General features: G+C 42.5%; 1 protein-coding gene and 1 pseudogene across 2 annotated transcripts in view; both read left to right on the top strand.

Annotated features, from left to right (window-relative positions):
* The first annotated feature begins 517 nt into the window (after window positions 1-517).
* On the top strand, window positions 518-1,318 carry LOC116894305 (annotated as a pseudogene).
* Window positions 1,319-9,664: 8,346 nt separating this feature from the next.
* The window catches only part of Gabrb3 (gamma-aminobutyric acid type A receptor subunit beta3), a 235,988-nt gene continuing 228,198 nt past the window's right edge, over window positions 9,665-17,454 (top strand). The window contains exons 1-3 of one of the 2 annotated variants that reach the window (XM_032893498.1): window positions 9,665-9,787; window positions 10,616-10,707; window positions 10,904-10,971. In XM_032893498.1, coding sequence (XP_032749389.1) covers window positions 9,708-9,787; window positions 10,616-10,707; window positions 10,904-10,971 — 240 coding nt within the window. In that variant the 5' untranslated portion in view covers window positions 9,665-9,707. Of the gene's footprint in view, window positions 9,788-10,320; window positions 10,491-10,615; window positions 10,708-10,903; window positions 10,972-17,454 lie in introns of those variants that run through there. The other variant, XM_032893497.1, reaches the window with a different exon arrangement.

Raw genomic sequence — 17,454 nt, 5'->3', positions numbered from 1 at the left:
ATTCCTTTTTGTTACACAAATTTTAGCTGAGTCCTATAGACCTCAGAAACCAGGAAATATTAGCAGAAGAAAACAGGACAAAATAAAAAAAAAAGCAACAAAGACCCACCTCCTTGGCCAAAATACCAGGAAAGACAGATTCAGCGTGCCCAGGGTCCTAGATTTAACCCAGTCTCCAAATGAATACCAAAGTAGAGACATTCAAAGGAATAAAAAACTGCTCCATGTGCTGTGGTGAAGGAAAGGATCATTAGCATGAGAAAAAATAGGCAACTTTTGAAAGTGGAAAAGGGGAAGGGCAATAGTCATTTGCAAATGGAGTTATGGGCTAACTGAAAACTAGAGAAACCGAAAGGTAAGTGCATAAGAGAAACAAGTCTTACCGCTCTAGCTGCAGGGTTACCCAGGGATGAAAGAAGGAAGCAGATTATCAAAGAGCAGCTGGTGGAGCCATAGTGAAGGGCTGAGATCCTAAGGGTAAACTCTGTCCATTAAGAAGAACCTCAAGGGCAGCAAGATGGCGACTGAGACCGGAGCTCCACAAGCTGAAGCTTGCTGAACTAAAGCAAGAATGTCTTGCTCATGCTTTAGAGACCAAGGGAATGAAACAAGATCTTATCAATAGGCATCTCTTGAAGAACATGCTGAAGAAGAAGCAAATGAAGATGATGTACTGGGAGATGAAATTGAGGAAGAAGAACCAAAGCCTGTAGAACTGCCTGTTAAAGAGGAAGAACCTCCCGAAAAAGTTGTTGATATGTCATCAGAAAAGAAGGTGGTAAAAATTACATCTGAATACCTCAAACTGAGAGAATGCAGAAGAGGGCTGAACGTTTCAATGTGCCTGTAAGCTTGGAGAGTAAGAAGGTTGCTCGTGCAGCTAGGTTTGGAATTTCTTCTGTTCCAACAAAAGTTTATCATCTGACACCAAGCCTACGGTTAACCTGGATAAACTAAAGAAAAGAGCACAGAGATTTGGTTTGAATGTCTCTTCCATCTCTAGAAAGTCTGAGGATGATGAGAAGCTGAAGAAATGAAGGGAGAGATTTGGAATTGTGACAAGTTCAGCTGGAACTGGAACCACAGAGAATACTGAGGCAAAGAAAAGAAAAAGAGCAGAGCATTTTGGGATTGCATAATGAAAAATTCGTGCTTTCTGCCCGCCCCATAGTGGTTTCCATTTCCCAGATTTTCTTGGTTTTATATATACAGACACACACACACACACACACACACACACACACACACACACACACACACACACACACACTTCCCTACCTATCTGCCTACATTCACAGTCATATGCCTCACAGTGAGGAAGCATATACATTTGGTACATCCTTGAATTCAGTAGCAGTTTTATTTAACTGCTCTTCTGCATTTAAGATTGTTGTGGTTTTTGTTTTTAATTATTTTTTTATTAATAAAAAAGGAAGAAAAGAGTAAAAAAGGAAGAACATCAAGTAAAAATGGAAAGATAAAAAGACAACAGGCCCTTAAGTAGCAAGAGAAGAAACAGAGGAACTCAAAAATGAAGGTCGGGAAACTCACACAAATGTATGTAACTTCTCAACTACTGATTTCAAAGCTACTGAAGTGGGCAGATGAACAATTCCAATGTTTCATTTGGAACAATAATTGTGGGCCTCTCTCATAGATCATTAGCCAATACAATGCAGGAGGGCAGTGGGAGGAGAAACATCAAATAGTGGTTTCAGGAACCCTGTGAGTATGTACAGTGAATAAACCACACCAGGACCAGCAATCAGCAGGCAGATCAACTTTACTTAGGGTGATTGAGGTCTTGGGGACCTGAGGCTCAGGACATCCAGGATGGGCAAAGGTCATTGGTTGGGAGCACAGGGTACTTGGAGTCCCCCATTAGTCTGGGGAAGCATTTCAGCATTCTCAAGTGCTGGCTAAGTAGGTTTTATCAGGAAAAAGGAAACTGATCCTGTAATCAAACTAAGGCTACATGACATTTCTCAGATAGGGGATTTTGAGTTTTGAATTCCCCAGATTATGTCAGAGAAGAAGACCCACTAATGAAGGGAGTCTTCTATCTTGCGCCTAGGCCAGAGGCTATCCCGTCATGGCAGACTTTGACCTTAATTCACAGTTTTCCTGCCATCAATAGCTTCAAAGATTGTACAAACAAATGAAGTAGATAAGAAAATGAATGAGAACATCAAAAACAAGCATGGGAAATTCAGGAAGGGAATTTGGATTTGAAAAAGAAAACAAAACAAATAGAAAAGCTGGAAATAAATATATAAATTCAAGTAAAAACTCTGTGGAACACATTCCCATTAATTAGAACAAGCCCCTCCATCAGCACCCGCGCCAAAGAAGATCCAGCGATAAAGGACAAAATTTTTTGAAAATGCTATATTACATTCTAATATCAATAAAGACAAAATTAACATGATCACAACTTTCAAGAACACTATGAAACAATCAGGTGACAGCTTACATGAATTTGTGGAGGTAGCCAGGATGTGGTGGTGGAATTAAGACTAATTTGTGATTTCAGCTCCTTGGACGGTTGAGGTAAGAGGATATCAAGTTTGTTGTCATCTTGGACTACATAGTGAAAGGCTGTCACATACATATACACACATATACATACATATATATATATGTATATATATATATACATATATATATATGTAATAGACACCTGGGAATAAAGACTAATACTGTAGAAAACCTATTCAATAAAATTATGCCAGAATATTTTCTGCATTACAGGAAATAAATGGACATTCAGAACAAGATGAAGAAGCATTTAGAACCCCAGATAGACATGACCAGACAAGAACCATTTTGTGACACATCATAGTTAAGATGACAAAAATGTATCTCATACAATAGGGAAACAATATTGCAAGCTGTAGAAGAAAGATTCCAATTACCTATTAAAATTAACATATCAGAACACTTTGATGGAGAGTTTGTTGAGAGGCTATGAGCTCACACTGCTCTTACAGAGATCCTGAGTTTGGTCCCCAGCACTCACATCAAGGAGTTCCCAGCACTCACATCAGGTAGATTATAACTTCCTATATCCTCCTATATCCAGATCCAGGCGATCCAATATCTTTGTTTTCCACTTGTGTCTTCACTCATGTGCACCTATCCTAACTCTTTATATAAAAGAATATATATATTTATATTTAAAGAATCATACAAAGAAATCTTTAAAAATATTACCAGATCTCTTTAAAACAAAAACTTAAAGCCATGACCAAGTGTTAGAAAAAAAATTAAAAAAAATATTAGTGTCTAAGAGCACGTACTACTTTTATAGAGGATCAGAGTTTGGTACTTGGCATCCATATAGTATGGTGTACAATGTCCTCTAACTCCAGCTTCATGGTATTTGACTATTTTGTCCTCCATGGTCACCTGCACACAAATGCACATATTCAAACAATAGACACATATATAACATATACATAGGATTAGAAATAAATCTTTAAAAAGGTTTAAAGTCCAAGAAAAGATACGTCTTAAAGTCTGAAAATAGATAACATTAACCAGAATTGCTACATTCAGCAAAGTTGTCTCTCAAATTTGACAGAGGAATAGGACACTTCAAGAGCAAACTAAAGCAATGCATAACTACCAAGCCAGCCCTGCACAAGGTATTTAAGGGAATCACAAAATGAAAGTCAACCAAGGGAAGGAGCAAAGAATAAATCTCTTGTGAGCAACAGATGAACAAAGGGAAATGAAGAAAGAATTCATCATGTCCAACACAATCAACCAGCAAAACTCCTCATATAGATGAAGAAAAAAATACCAAAATAATAATCCAATCAGTCAGAAAATTGCCAAAATCAGCAAAGCTCTCAATAAGTCTAAATTTAAACGGCCTTTACTTCACTCTACAATTTAAGAACACAGACCAGATGATTACATTTAAAAGATGAGATCCAACTGTCTTATGTCCCTAAGAAATTTACCTCAATTGGCGAGACACAAGCTGAACATGAAAGGATGGACGAGCATTTTTGAAGTAAATAGATGTCCAAGCAGCTTGGATAACATTTATAATCTGACACAGTCACTACAATTCGGCATCATCAGAAGTAGTAAAGAAGACCACTGCATATTATCAAAGGACAAATCCATGAAGAAAATTAACAATTGAAGTGCATGTATATTGACTCTTAGAGCCTCCAATGCTATATAAATAAGTGATAATGGATATAAAAGAATAGGTAGATTTCGATACAGCAATATAAGGCTAGTTTAAAACTCCCCTCTTATTAATAGATTGGTTAGTCAGACTAAAAATTAAGAAGGTTCAGAATAAGTCAGCATCATAGATAAAATGGATTCAGCAGATATTTACAGAATACTCCATCTAGCAGTCAAGGAACACACTCCCTTCCAGTAGCTCATAGAACTTTATGTAAAATAAATGATATTTTGGCCAAAATAAAGCAAATCTCTCCAAATACAAAATAATAGAAACAGTTCCTTGTATCCCTATCAGAGTATAGCAGAGTAAAGGTACAAATTTATAGCATGATAAATGAAGAAACAGCAGAAATGCATGGAAACTGAGCAATCCATTCTGAAATGACCAGTGCCATTGAAGAAACCAGAGGAAATCCTACAATTTTAGAATTGAATGGCAATGAAAACACAGCTGTCAGGACCATTAGGATGCCACGAGGGCAGTTCTTTGAAGAATGTTTGCCACTATAAGTGTTTACATTAAACAGATCTCAAATATATACTTTAATGATATACATCAAGGTCTTAGATAAACAAGAGCAAGACAAAGAGAAAAGCAGGGTAATGAAAAGAAACAATGGAGTTCACTGCAGAAATGAATGAATTAGAAGGTGAAAATTACTGGCTCCTTGAATATATAATATAGATAATTCCTTAACTAAAGTAAGAGAGAAATAAGACTCAAATTAGTCAAACTCTGTAAAAGGGTAGTGCTACTGCAGATGGTAATGAAATACACAGAATCAGTAATAAATACTTGGAAAATCTTGTCCTGATCTACATGGGTTTAAGACTGGTCTGACTAGATGTCAGGAAATGAGATACACATACAGAAAAGCTGAGACTGGGTGAGCTGTGCACTGTGATGGAGATGTACCAGCAGCCCAGACACTCAGCAAGTTTATCAGATACAGTGGAATGAGCACCTGGGTTAGCTAATCTAGGTAGATAGAACCTCTCTGCAGCAGGGCCAGTCTCGGGGTTTTGTCATCTAGAGGGAAGAAGCTGTGCTTGATGTCTCTTTGCACACACTGTCAACATCTGCACAGGAACCAGGGGAAGGCCTTGCAATTTCCCTGAGCCTTATCTGAGGAAGGTTGTGCCATCCTCATAAGCCTGAGGCATGAGACGCTGTGGTCTTTGACATGGTCATGCTCATGTCAGGAATGCTCCTTCATACCCACTAAGCTTGTACTCTAAAAAATGTAGAAATTCCAAAAGAAAAGGATAAATCCACATGCATACATGACCTTGTATTAGCCTCTTTTCCATTGCTGTGATGAAACACCTTGACCAAGGAAAAGTGAAGTCATGGCAGCAGGAACTTTTGAAAGCCAACTTCTCTAACAATAAGTAGGAGGCAGAGAGTACAATGATGATGGCATGAGTCTTTTAAAACCTCAAACCCTGCCGCAGTGACATGCATCCTCCAACAAAGCCACACCTCCTCATCCATTTCTGTTAACTGAGTAAGAAGTATAGAAACATGTGAGCCTATGGAGGTCATTTTTATTAAACCACTACATTAACAATATTAAATCACACACACACACACACACACACACACACACAGAGAGAGAGAGAGAGAGAGAGAGAGAGAGAGAGAGAGAGAGCGAGAGAGAGAGCGCCTATAACAGCCAATCAGAGTGCAGTCATAATAAAGAAAGAAAGGCACAGACTGCCCAGAATCACTACCAAATTGCATTAAATATACAGGGATAGGACACTACAAAACTCATTCTATGGAGTTAGTGTCACCTTAATACTAAATCCAGATAAGAATACAAAAACAGAAGAGAGATACTGATCTTTCCCCTGGTGAACATAGATGTAATAATGAACAAATAAAAATATTGCAAAGCTAATTCAGGAATACTCAAAGAAAATCATATACTATGACTGAGTCAGGGATAAAAGGATAATTTAACACATATGAATTCATGAATGTAATATGATAGACTCAGAGTGACAAATTACATGATCTTGTCACGTGTATCTTTGAGAAAGGCCAATATCCTTTCATTTTCATATATATCTACCATACAAGTATATCATGTAACTTGCTTGCATTCTTTCCTTACTCTTGTCTCCTCCCAGTATTTTTTAATAAGTAATGGATAACTATACATAAAGCATGGTTTGTTTCATGGTGTTTAGGTTATCCAAAGCACTCACATACAGAGTGGGGGCGGGGTATGATGTAGGTATTTGCTTCCATTTCTCCTTTCTGCCTCAGAGAACATCTGTAAGTACAGCTAACTACACAAAATGAGCATTTTAGAGGGGAGAAAAAGAGATAGAGATGGAGATGGAGAGGGAGAGGGAGAAGGAGAGGGGGAGAGAGAGGGAGAGGGAGAGGGAGAGGGAGAGGGAGAGGGAGAAAGAGAGACCTTACATAACAGTTCCATAGGTGCAAAGGTAGAAGACCTAATGCCAAGTAGCATCATGGGTGACTCGGGCAGATGTGAAAACAGACACACCACATGGTGAGGCAGAAAACTAGAGTGGGGCGGGGTTGGGGAGGATTGGCTCAGTCTGCAGCAGATCTTTCAGATAACAGATTCATAAGAACTCTTCTATAAGGTCCTTCTATCAATGGCCTGATTACTTCCCATTTAATGTGACCTCCTTCCAACCCTCCACCTGAGGATCTAGATAGCAAGGAATCCTACCTAGTTTGCTTCACTCTGCTTAGCTATGAACAATCTGCCATTGGCCTCTTTATCTTGTCATGAGCATTTACCTACTGTGGACTCCTAACGTCCTCTCGTCTTATGGTCATAATTAAATAAAAGTTATATAATGCCAATATGAAACTCTCTATTTTGTACATTTAATACACAATAATAAGAAACAATATATTTTATCATGAATGAGCCTTGTTCCATTCGGAAACAAGAAAATAAGCTATAGAGCCAGGAAGTGATGTGTTAGTATAGGTGAAATTGATTTGGTTTTCTTTTACTTTGTGCTCTTTGAACTCTCCCATAATCCTTTGCATGCAGTTTGTGCTGATTAAGCCAGGTTTTCCTCCTGAATTGACCAACACATCGTCACCCAGTTGATCCAGGTGTGACAAAGTTTTGGTTTTAGAAACTTCAGCAAGACAGAAGGACAAGGTCTATGGTATTCAGTGTTCATCCAGCTTTTTGGCATACCTCATAAAGTAGGCTGAGAATAGAAGGAAGTTACTGCAATGACCAAGACAGTGAACACATCATTGGCCCATGCAACTTGAATTGCAGTGGTTACATGAGTGTATTCTTTAAAGTTTTTTTTCTATTTTAAGGTGATTGATTGTATTTTAAGTGGTAATTTTAATGACTTACTGGGGTAGTTCCAGGTTTAGCCTAGATTCCCAGAAAACATATCCCAAGGCAAAATGGCACTTCTGTTGTACAGCAGCAATGAAAACATGAATGGAAGGAAAATGGATTGAGACCTTGAAAGGGAGAACAGAAGGATTTGCCAGCATACAGGCCAAGGTTGAGCCTGAGGAGCTGAGAGGTATGGCTCATAGGATCAGTTTTGAGAGGCTGAGCCATGCTTCTTAAGAGGCATTAAGAAGTGTATATACAGGAACAATATCAACCAACTAGACCCCCAGAGCTCCCAGGGACTAAACCAACACCGATGAGTACACATGGAGAGACCCACTGCTCCAGCCACATATGTAGCAGAGGATGGTATTTTCTGGCACCAATAGGAGGAGAAGCCCTTGGTCCTGTAAGACTTGATGCCCCAGTGTAGGGGAATGCTAAGGTGTTGAGGTGGGAGTGGGTGGGTAGGAGTGGAAGCATCTTCATAGAAGCAAGAGGGGGGATGGGAGAGGGGAGAAAGGGGATAACATTTGAAATGTAAATACATAGAATAGCCAATAAAAATGAATTAAACAAAGAAGTGTATATACATTGGCCCCTTCTTTCTGTTGGCAGAAAAATCCATCCTAGGACTATTGACTTGCTGGATTTTGAGTAGGGCCATTTGGAGCAGGAAGTGTTTTATCCTCTCTCCGCATCAATTGTGGACATGGACAAGACATAAAACTGAGGGACTGCTCCCATCTAAGGTTGATCAGAGCTGTCACAGAGTTAGGTGCTAGAGTACCAGCTGGTGATAATAAAGTCAAGAACTCCAGAAAGAGGTGGAAGCAGAGATCTAAGGTGGGCCGCAGCTGACTAGTAATGCTTTTCGGCCAATTGCAGAACATTTAAACCAGTATAGAGGAAGACAGGCCCTGTTATGGTATTGGCTTGTTCACGTGCTCTTCTGATCATTCTTTATTTTTCTTAGCAATGATTCCCAGCAGGATCTAACACTGAAGCTAGTGCATGAAAACAGGAGCGATTGGCTAATCATAAATGTGTGTCATAACGAAGGTGCTACTTTGCAATAGTTCTAGTGCACACTACCAGGGCGCAGGATACAAAGCACTTATGAACAGACTTCTCCAGAAAATAATTAGGGAGCTATATTTATCTCTGAACCTTCCAGGTAATGCAGTCACATCCACAGCTCTAAAAATAAAACTGCTGATTTTCAGAAAAGCAACGATATTTAAAATTAATGCACAAAAAACCATGCCAGCTTGAGAATAAAAGTCTAGATTTAGATATTTACCTACATAAATCTTGGTGACAGAAAAACAAAAGATGTAGGGGGAAAAACCCGAATCAATGCTGGAAAGTAGTCATATATTACTAAGCACTCGTTACATCCTGGACGCCTGAACTACTCTAAAGAAATGAGAAACAGACTTGATCTGTGGGGCTCCCTGTTTGAGAATGGTGGGATGGTGTAACTGTAGAAAAACGGGCAACCCGTGTCCACAAAAGAGTAGGCACTCCTTGGGCGCACGCACCAGTGGGTGTGCTCTAGTGATATACAGGTGGGATGTGCACCAGGGAGTGAACAGTGGTGATACAAAATCAGAGTGTGTACCACCTGGTGCTTGTTTTCGACCAATATTCCAGCAGTTTTCTAGTGACCACTAAAGGATGTAGTCTTGTCACAAAAAAAAAAAACCAACAACAACAAAGATCTTTACCTTAAAGTAAGGGTGAATGTTTCTGGTCTGTACCAGAAAAAGCACATTATTTCTTATCTTTGTAATGACCAGCTAGGGTCTCATCAGTGTGGTTTGGATCGCAGTTTATCGACAAGATTTCTCTTTACGGTTCATTATGAATGCGTTTACGTGAGCAGGAAGGATTCAGCACTCATATGGTTGTGCAGGAGAGGCGCAGCTTAAGGAGACTGCTTTTCATAGTCACGTTTGATAAATAGATAATCTTGCCGCCATACAAGGGGCTGGAAGATGGGTCAGGCGGGAAAGCCCGAGGGTGGGGGTAGGGGCGGAGTGGGGGGGAGGCGGGGATCCCCACGTCGCTGTTGGTTCCTAGCTCAGTGACGGTAGAGTGGAGCAGTTCCCACTCAGGTTAGGCTAGAGGAGCAGCGCCATGTGCTCCGGGCTCCAGGCCCTGCTACTGCCAATCTGGCTTTCCTGGACCCTGGGGATCCGAGGATCTGAGCCCAGCAGGTGAGGATGGGGCTATCTCAAAGCTCTGCAGCTTGGATCCGGACCAGGCAGAGCGCCAAGGTTCCTTGCGGTGCCCACTGGCTCTCCCGTTTAGCAGGGCGGGGTTGAAGGTGGAGGGTGGGATAGGGCGAGAAATGTCTTTGGTGCTGGTGCTTTGCTTCCCATCCTTCGCCTGGCCATGGCAAGCTCGGAGGTCTTGGTTTCGTGGCCCATCCCCCGCCCCCTGCAAGGCGCCACGCAGTCGTGGCCCTCGGCTGCAGTGTCCATCTCGGACCTGCGGCCGCAGGCAAGCCCCTCCCCGGGAGTCCGGTGCGGCCGCTGCCGCGGTTGGGGAGGGCGCCGGAGCCCTGGAGCGACCGCGGACCAAGAAGGGGCGGGTGCTGTTCTTGTCCGGCTCCGCCCCCGCCTCCGCCCGCCCAGCGCTCCCGCGCCAGGGCTCCTCCCTCCCGGCCCGCTCCTCCCCCCTGCTCTCCTCCCCCTCCCCCTCCGCCTCCTCCGCTCCGGGCCAGCGCGGCGGCGGCGGCGGTGGCGGCAGCAGCAGCAGCAGCAGCAGCAGCAGCCCCGGCTGCGGGTCGCGACGGCGGCGGGGCGCCCCCTCCCCCGTGCCGGGGCGCGGCGAAGGGATGTGGGGCTTTGCGGGAGGAAGGCTTTTCGGCATCTTCTCGGCCCCGGTGCTGGTGGCGGTGGTTTGCTGCGCCCAGAGGTAGGGTCGCTGGTGGGTTGACGGGAAGCGGGCCGGGCGCGGGCTGGCGCGCTGTGTGCGCGCCGGGCGCTGGAGGGTGAGCCGTTGCCTGACCCTGTTCTCTGTGCCATGTGCCCCTCCTTCAGCGTAAACGACCCCGGGAACATGTCCTTTGTGAAGGAGACGGTCGACAAGCTGTTGAAAGGCTACGACATTCGCCTGAGACCGGACTTCGGGGGTAAGTGGGATGCGCGCGACCGCTGCGGGAAGCGCGATCCACCGTTTGGCGGTCTGGGTGGAGAGGGAGGCGGGGGCGGCCTCCACGGAGCTGCAGAGGGGTGGGCTGGGTGGTCCTTTGCGAACCCCCCATCCTCAGAGCCACCCGTAGCCCCTGCTGGAGCCTGGCTGATCACGGTATGCTGCGCTTCCCGCAGGTCCCCCAGTCTGCGTGGGGATGAACATCGACATCGCCAGCATCGACATGGTTTCTGAAGTCAACATGGTGAGTGCCTGCGCTTCCCCAAGCTGTCCCAGGCCCTACCCGGCCGCCTGGAGCCATACATATCTCCCGTGTTGGGCTGGAGGCCCGGACTGGCCTGGGCTTCCTGGCCCGCAGGGGAAGCCGCGCGCTCTGGCGCTGGGCTCCTGCCCGCCCCGCTCCCTGCACGCTCGTGGGCGCGGGGCCTGTCGCGGGGTCCTAGGTTGGCCCAGAGTCCCGGTCCTCAGCGCTACCCGATGCACACAGGCATTTCAGGAGGGCTGTCACCTGGTCGCGAGGTTTCCAGAGCGCCTTTTCCCCTCCCTTAGCAACAGGCGCCGAGGACTGTGAAGAGACTGGGTGTGGGGGCGGCTTGCATCCCCAGGTGAAAGGAACTTAGGATTTCCTTTGTTGTCATTTGGAAAGAGCTGCGGATCGCCGGAGAGAGGACCAAGTGGCTGTAGTCTGTGTCTCTGCTTCTCTGGTGGGTTTCCCAGCCTCAGTCTCTATTCTGAGGCCCGGCTCCCTCCGCCGGGCGCTGTCCTAGGTGCTGACGGATCCTTGCCCCGCGCTCTGGAGGGAGGCCTTGTCAGGGCTCTGGAAGGTTGGCATTCCAGTGTCAGGGTTTATGCATATGCTGACAAGAGTCAATATTCTGATTTGTGGAAAGAGGAGGTCAGTAGCCCTAGATGTGGAGATGGTGCTCCCCCTCCCCCCTTAATGAGCCAGAAAATAAGTAGCTAAGTGATACCTTGACTTTAGGAAACAGGTTTGATCTTTCTGTTAAGTGGCACTGTAGAAATTCTAAGAATGGGTATTTGGAGACAATATTTTTATGGTGCAATCATTTGGCAACTTTTCTGTTGAACAAACAATGCTGAGAATATGAGCTGGTATGTTTTTCTTATTAACGTGGTGTACATTGGAATCTCATAGATAAACTTGCTTTCAACACATATTCTCTGGTGCCTCAGTCCAAGGAGTTCTGACAGAGTTGGCCTAGAGGGGTGTCCTGGGGTATTCACATTTAAGGATAGTACGTCAGGTTATTTTGAAACAGGTGTTTTTTGCACAACATTTTGAGAAACTTTACAATAATTTATAGAGCTATAATATGTACAAATAAATGAGAACAGTTTTCTTCAAACATTTTAAGATTTATGTTTAAATAAATGTATTTTGGGGTTTATAGGAAAATATGTCCCACCAAACTAATTTTTATAATTTTCAAAAAGAATATAATTACAACATGAGGAGCTGGACTTCTCAGTCAGGAATGTAGCATAAACCTACCTAATATTCACCAGGTCCTGACTTTGATAAACAATACTGGTCTCCAGCACCTTTAAAAAAAAAGAGAAGCAAAAGTGTTTCTTGTTTGTTTTGTTCTTGTTTTTAAACTGTTCTTTTCCCCCAAAGTATAGCACTCGGGACATCGGTGTGTCTAGGTAGTGCAACATGAAACACAGAAGCACAGGAGGGACATGACTTCAGTGTACACTGAAAATAAACATCATGCACACTGAACTTATTTCTAACTCTACAGTATACTTTTATTCAAACTGTGTTTTGTGGCCTGGTGGGAACAATTTCATTTATTCCTGATCCACTGTCTGAACAATTTCAGTGGGGAATTTCAAGATCTCTTGAGAAAACTAGTTATGTGGATATTTCGTGTGTCTCTATGTCAAACATCACTGTATGTCAAATAGAGGCCAAGTGTACGGGATGGTGCTTTAAGAACACGCAGTATTAAAAGATCAGAGCAATGAAGAAAGAGTGGTAGTGGGAGCCATTGCACATCTCATGAGTTCATTGTCCAGTTGTTGTGATGCTATGCTTACGGTTCATACATGTAAAAATATTACTTATTTGTTTTCGTCCATAGTCCATGAGTAGAGGTGCTCTGTCTTTAGACTTATTGATAGATGAAATGAAGATATAAGTTTCAATATAGAGCAGCGTTAAAGTGTGTAACAATAACCGTGCACAGCATAGCCACAGTGTGCTCTTTTATGCCTCCTCCTTTTTGCTTTCTCGTGGGAGTACTTTTTTTCTGGTTTTGGAGACATAACGTTATTTTGAATACAAATTACAGTGTAGTAGCATTGGGGATCAAATGTGTTTGGACGGACATGATTGGTGGCCATGTAAAGTTTTCTTCCCCACAGAAGCAGATTAACCAGCATTGTCCTGTAGAACATGCATGTACATAAGAGTTATGACACATGACCCATTAGACCTATTTTCAAAACAGCCTCAAATGTGGTTATTATTTTATCGGTCACCCTTCATGCAGCCATTTGTTTTGGAAGTATTTTATTCAGTTAAGGGCTTGACCAGGGCACAAAACCAAATACTATAAATTACGAATAAAGAAACAATCACTAAACAATGAGTAGTTTTGTTTTAAGAGTGTTATTGCTATTGGAAGTAACAATGGCACTCAAAATCTAGGGCATGGCAAGCACCACTAAAGTTGATGACTGACATGCAGGGTAAAGTGAGGGAGGGGGAGGGATGGGAGAGGGGGTAAGGAGGTTGGGGGAGAGAAGGTGGAGAGAAATGTTTTTGATGCGGAAAGCGTCATGAAAGAAAGTAGAATTAACCTGGGTAGGCATGGATACTGTCTGATGTTGCCAGTGGAGGATGCTCTGGGTGGGGGTAGGATAGCAAAGGTAAGAATGGCCGCATGAGCAGTATCTGAGCTTCTAACCAGAGGAGTGCAAGTTAAAGAACAGAGGACACATAAGCCGCCTAGGCCCTTCTACATCATGCCCGAGATTTCACAAGGTGGAAGATTTCACGAGCTGGAAGATAGGCGTCCATAAATTGACAATATTTTGGTAACAATTTAAATTTAGACAGAAGAGCAAAATGGTGAGGAATAAGGATGGCAGAATTAAAGATATTGTGATAAATGATCTTGAAATGTCATATATTTGTTGTAAATTTTCCTGAAGTTCTCATCCACATACATGTACACACACACACACACACACACACACACACACATCTAGACACAAACATATATACACACATATACATACATGCACACTTAAACACAATCCTAAGTATACATACACACACATACACGTATGCATACATACACACACATGTACACAGAAGTATGTGTTTGCAGTGCCGGGAATTACAGTCAGGAGTAACAAGCACTATAGCACTGAGCTGCCTCAGCAGTTTCATAGACAGTTCTAAAAAATATACAGTTCATGAAATAGAGTTTGCACGTACTTTGAATTAGATTGTATAGAAGTGCATGTATTGCTATGTGGGGGAGATGAAAATGCGTTTCTTTCTGAGCTTTTGGGGCCATTGCTGCTGAGTGGCGATACTGTGCTTTTCTCTTTAAGCAAGTGTAAAGCTCCGTCCGTACCTGCTGGAAGATGTGTGGATGATGCCCCCAAGGAGCCCCGGATCTCAGACAAACAGTTAAACAAATTATGTGTGTGGACGTGTTATCCGATTTCCCTTTTTGGTGTTGTGTGCAAATAATTTGCAGTGGATTTGGTTACTTTAATACATAGAATTGCTTTTGGCCACAACTTTATATATGGTTACTGGAGCGATTATACTATTTATTTATTTATTTATTTATTTATTTATTTGTTATTGTCTTTCAGTTTTTCTTTCCTTGATCCCTGACAGTGATCAGAGGACATCATTTTCTTTGATATAACTTGTTTTATTTCTCTTATCCTGCTTTAAAACTTCAAGCATCCTTAAAATTAGACACTGTAATATAATTATTGAGGTTTAACATGGATTTCTGAGAGGTTGTATATGAGAACATTATGTATCGAAAATTATCGTGTTTGTGCTGTGGTTTTGATGCTTAACTGTAGTCTTTGCGTAAGAAGCATATAGACTAGATAGCCGGATGAATACATGTTTGAAATATAGGAAGTATAAGGAAAAGTAACATGTACTTAGTGTATTCTAAATGAGCCTTTTATTGAAACGGGTATTAATTTGTTAGTTTATAGTGTAAATTGCACTTCCTTCTTTTTCACTATGAAGTTCTGGGAACATAGGATCTGAATTCTAGAAATTCTATTACTATATCTACGATTTAACTAAAACTGCTATTCCTTTAAAATCAATGCAGTCCTAATGGAAATGGAGATATTGGATCATTTTTTTCTTTTCTGGTTTCACACACCTATAAGCCATCATCCCCGTGTCTTGTCCTTATTGTAGTTAGGCAGCGTCCATGGGTATTGTCTTAGTTTGGGATTCTATTACTATGGCAAAAAAAACGACCAAAGTCAACCCAAGGAGTCAAGGATTCATTTTATCTTACAACTCCTAGGTCACACTCTGTCCCTGAAAGAAGTCAGATAAGAAACTGAAGGCAGGAACCAGAAGCCAGAAGCTGATGTAGAAGGCATGGAGGAACACTACTTACTGGCTTGCTCGCCTTGGCTTTCTCTGCCTTGTTAGAGAACTAGAACCACCTCTCTATGGTGATTTGGATCTTCTCAGGTCAACCATTAGCCAATAAAACGCACCACATTTGTCTGAAGGCCAATCCCAGGGAGACAATTTCTTGATTAGGATTCCTTCTTCCCAGTTCACCTTAGTTTTCCTCAAGTTGACAAAAAATGAATCCTGTCACATTAATGAGTCACGTGTCGCATTTCTCCTTCATAAATCCACTTGTATATATCTAGGTGTAAAGACAGTAGAATATAGAAGAACACACACAGTCTGAGCACATTTCAGGAAGCTGTTTGGAATCTCTTAACTATTAAATCGAAACATTGTTACTCATGTTACAAAGAAAGGTAGGATAGCAGAACTGCAGTGGTGCAATGGCTAGCTCCAGGTACTTATAAAACAACATAAGGGCATATACTAATAGTCACACGTGATTTTCATACATTCACACATGTTCATACACAAGTTACATATTATGTTCTCACACACTTATTCTCAGATACACAATACACGTTCCCTATACTATTAGTTCATTTTTCTTGACATTTTTTCCATATGAGAGAAGAAAGAGCAGACCTATTCTCGCTAGAGTAAGCTAGAATCAAGGGTTTGGGGAATTGTCTAACACCCTTTCTTCAGAGTTGCCTCGCTGTTGATGATTGCTGATTAAGCCCCTACCTAGTACAATCTTGCACTCTGCTGGTTTGCAGGCAGGAGGCTAAATTGCAGAGGAATTTTAGGGCACTCAGGAAGAATCTAGGCCTAGAAGCTATGGCTTCATTCCTAACTCTATCAACTCTGGTCTCAGGTGACTCACTGACCCCATGCCTGCAGTACACACATGGATGCCAACACTGGCTCATGGAGGGCCCTGGAAAGAAAACTGTAGTCAAAACACTTGTGCTATCCAAATCAGGGAGCCGTCTGTCTGCTGCTCCTCTACTACAGGCGTAGTCCACATTCAGAGCTGTATAAGAATTGCTACAAGCAGTTCAAAGGTGGAAATGTGCTAGTGTTTTCAATGGAGAAGAAAGTTGGGTATGACTCAGCCAGGGAAAGAATGTTTTGCTGACCCAGTTGTGGGACGGAAAGCTGCTTACCAGGAAGACATTCTCCAGAAGGTCCACAGAGTGTGTCCCTGTTTGATTCTAGGTTGTTGTGCATAGAGGGCTGGGTGTTCATTGAGAACAATACTTTTCACTGCCAGTATGTTTCATACCTAAGCCATAAGCGCACATCAATGCCAGGCACTTATAAGAAAGCATAAATGAACTGAGGAAATAGATGACAGCGGCCCCTTACGTAACCCTCTTTATGAAGAGAGGCTTGTGTTTAATATTAGCACGGACGGTATAGGGAGCCCTAGGCAAATGCTTTTCGTCTTTCCCTCTAGGGAGCTTGTAAAGCTTGCATTGTTAGAGCTTCTTTAAAAAAGTGGATCTTCCCCTCATTTTCTTGTTTTGAATGGCTTCCTTCTTGAGCCTTCTCACGGTTGCTGATGGTGCCTTGCGTGTAAATATTTAGTTTTAGCTGATGCACGTTTAACGACTAATTCTATCTGGAAGGAAATTCACGGAGACTGAGTTTGTTGAAAATTATGACAAGTTTCTGTCTTCAGCCTCCAAAAGCACACCCTCTGCTCATGTTTTCTTAGATGACAGGAAATGAAAGCAGTTGGATAAGTAGCTGCTGCTGTCTGTACTCCTTGTCAAAGTTGGTGAGTGTGTAAGGAAGACTGACACAGGCTTAAAGAGGGAAGGTAGTCCCTTCATGGGACTGCATGCAGGAGCTAAAAAAACATGGGGTTCAGGGGCGACTGTATTGACTCCGAGAAAAAGAGAGACAAAAATAAAAAAGCTTAAGTCAGATTGTAGATTTTGTGATTTTTCACTTGTCAAGCGATTTGGATCCAGTACTTGTCATTTACCTTAGTCTGGTCAATGTGGCAGCATAGGTAACAGAGCCGCTCCTTTTTGTCACATGGGTCTGTGTTTTATAATGTGCACCCATCACTGTATTCTGAGGTAACTGAAGCACATGGGACAGTTG

This window comes from Rattus rattus, chromosome 2, assembly GCF_011064425.1.
Source record: "Rattus rattus isolate New Zealand chromosome 2, Rrattus_CSIRO_v1, whole genome shotgun sequence".
In the NCBI taxonomy this organism is placed as follows: domain Eukaryota; kingdom Metazoa; phylum Chordata; class Mammalia; order Rodentia; family Muridae; genus Rattus; species Rattus rattus.
The sequence above is the reverse complement of the archived record's forward strand: the minus strand, read 5'-3'. Positions and strand labels throughout refer to the sequence as shown.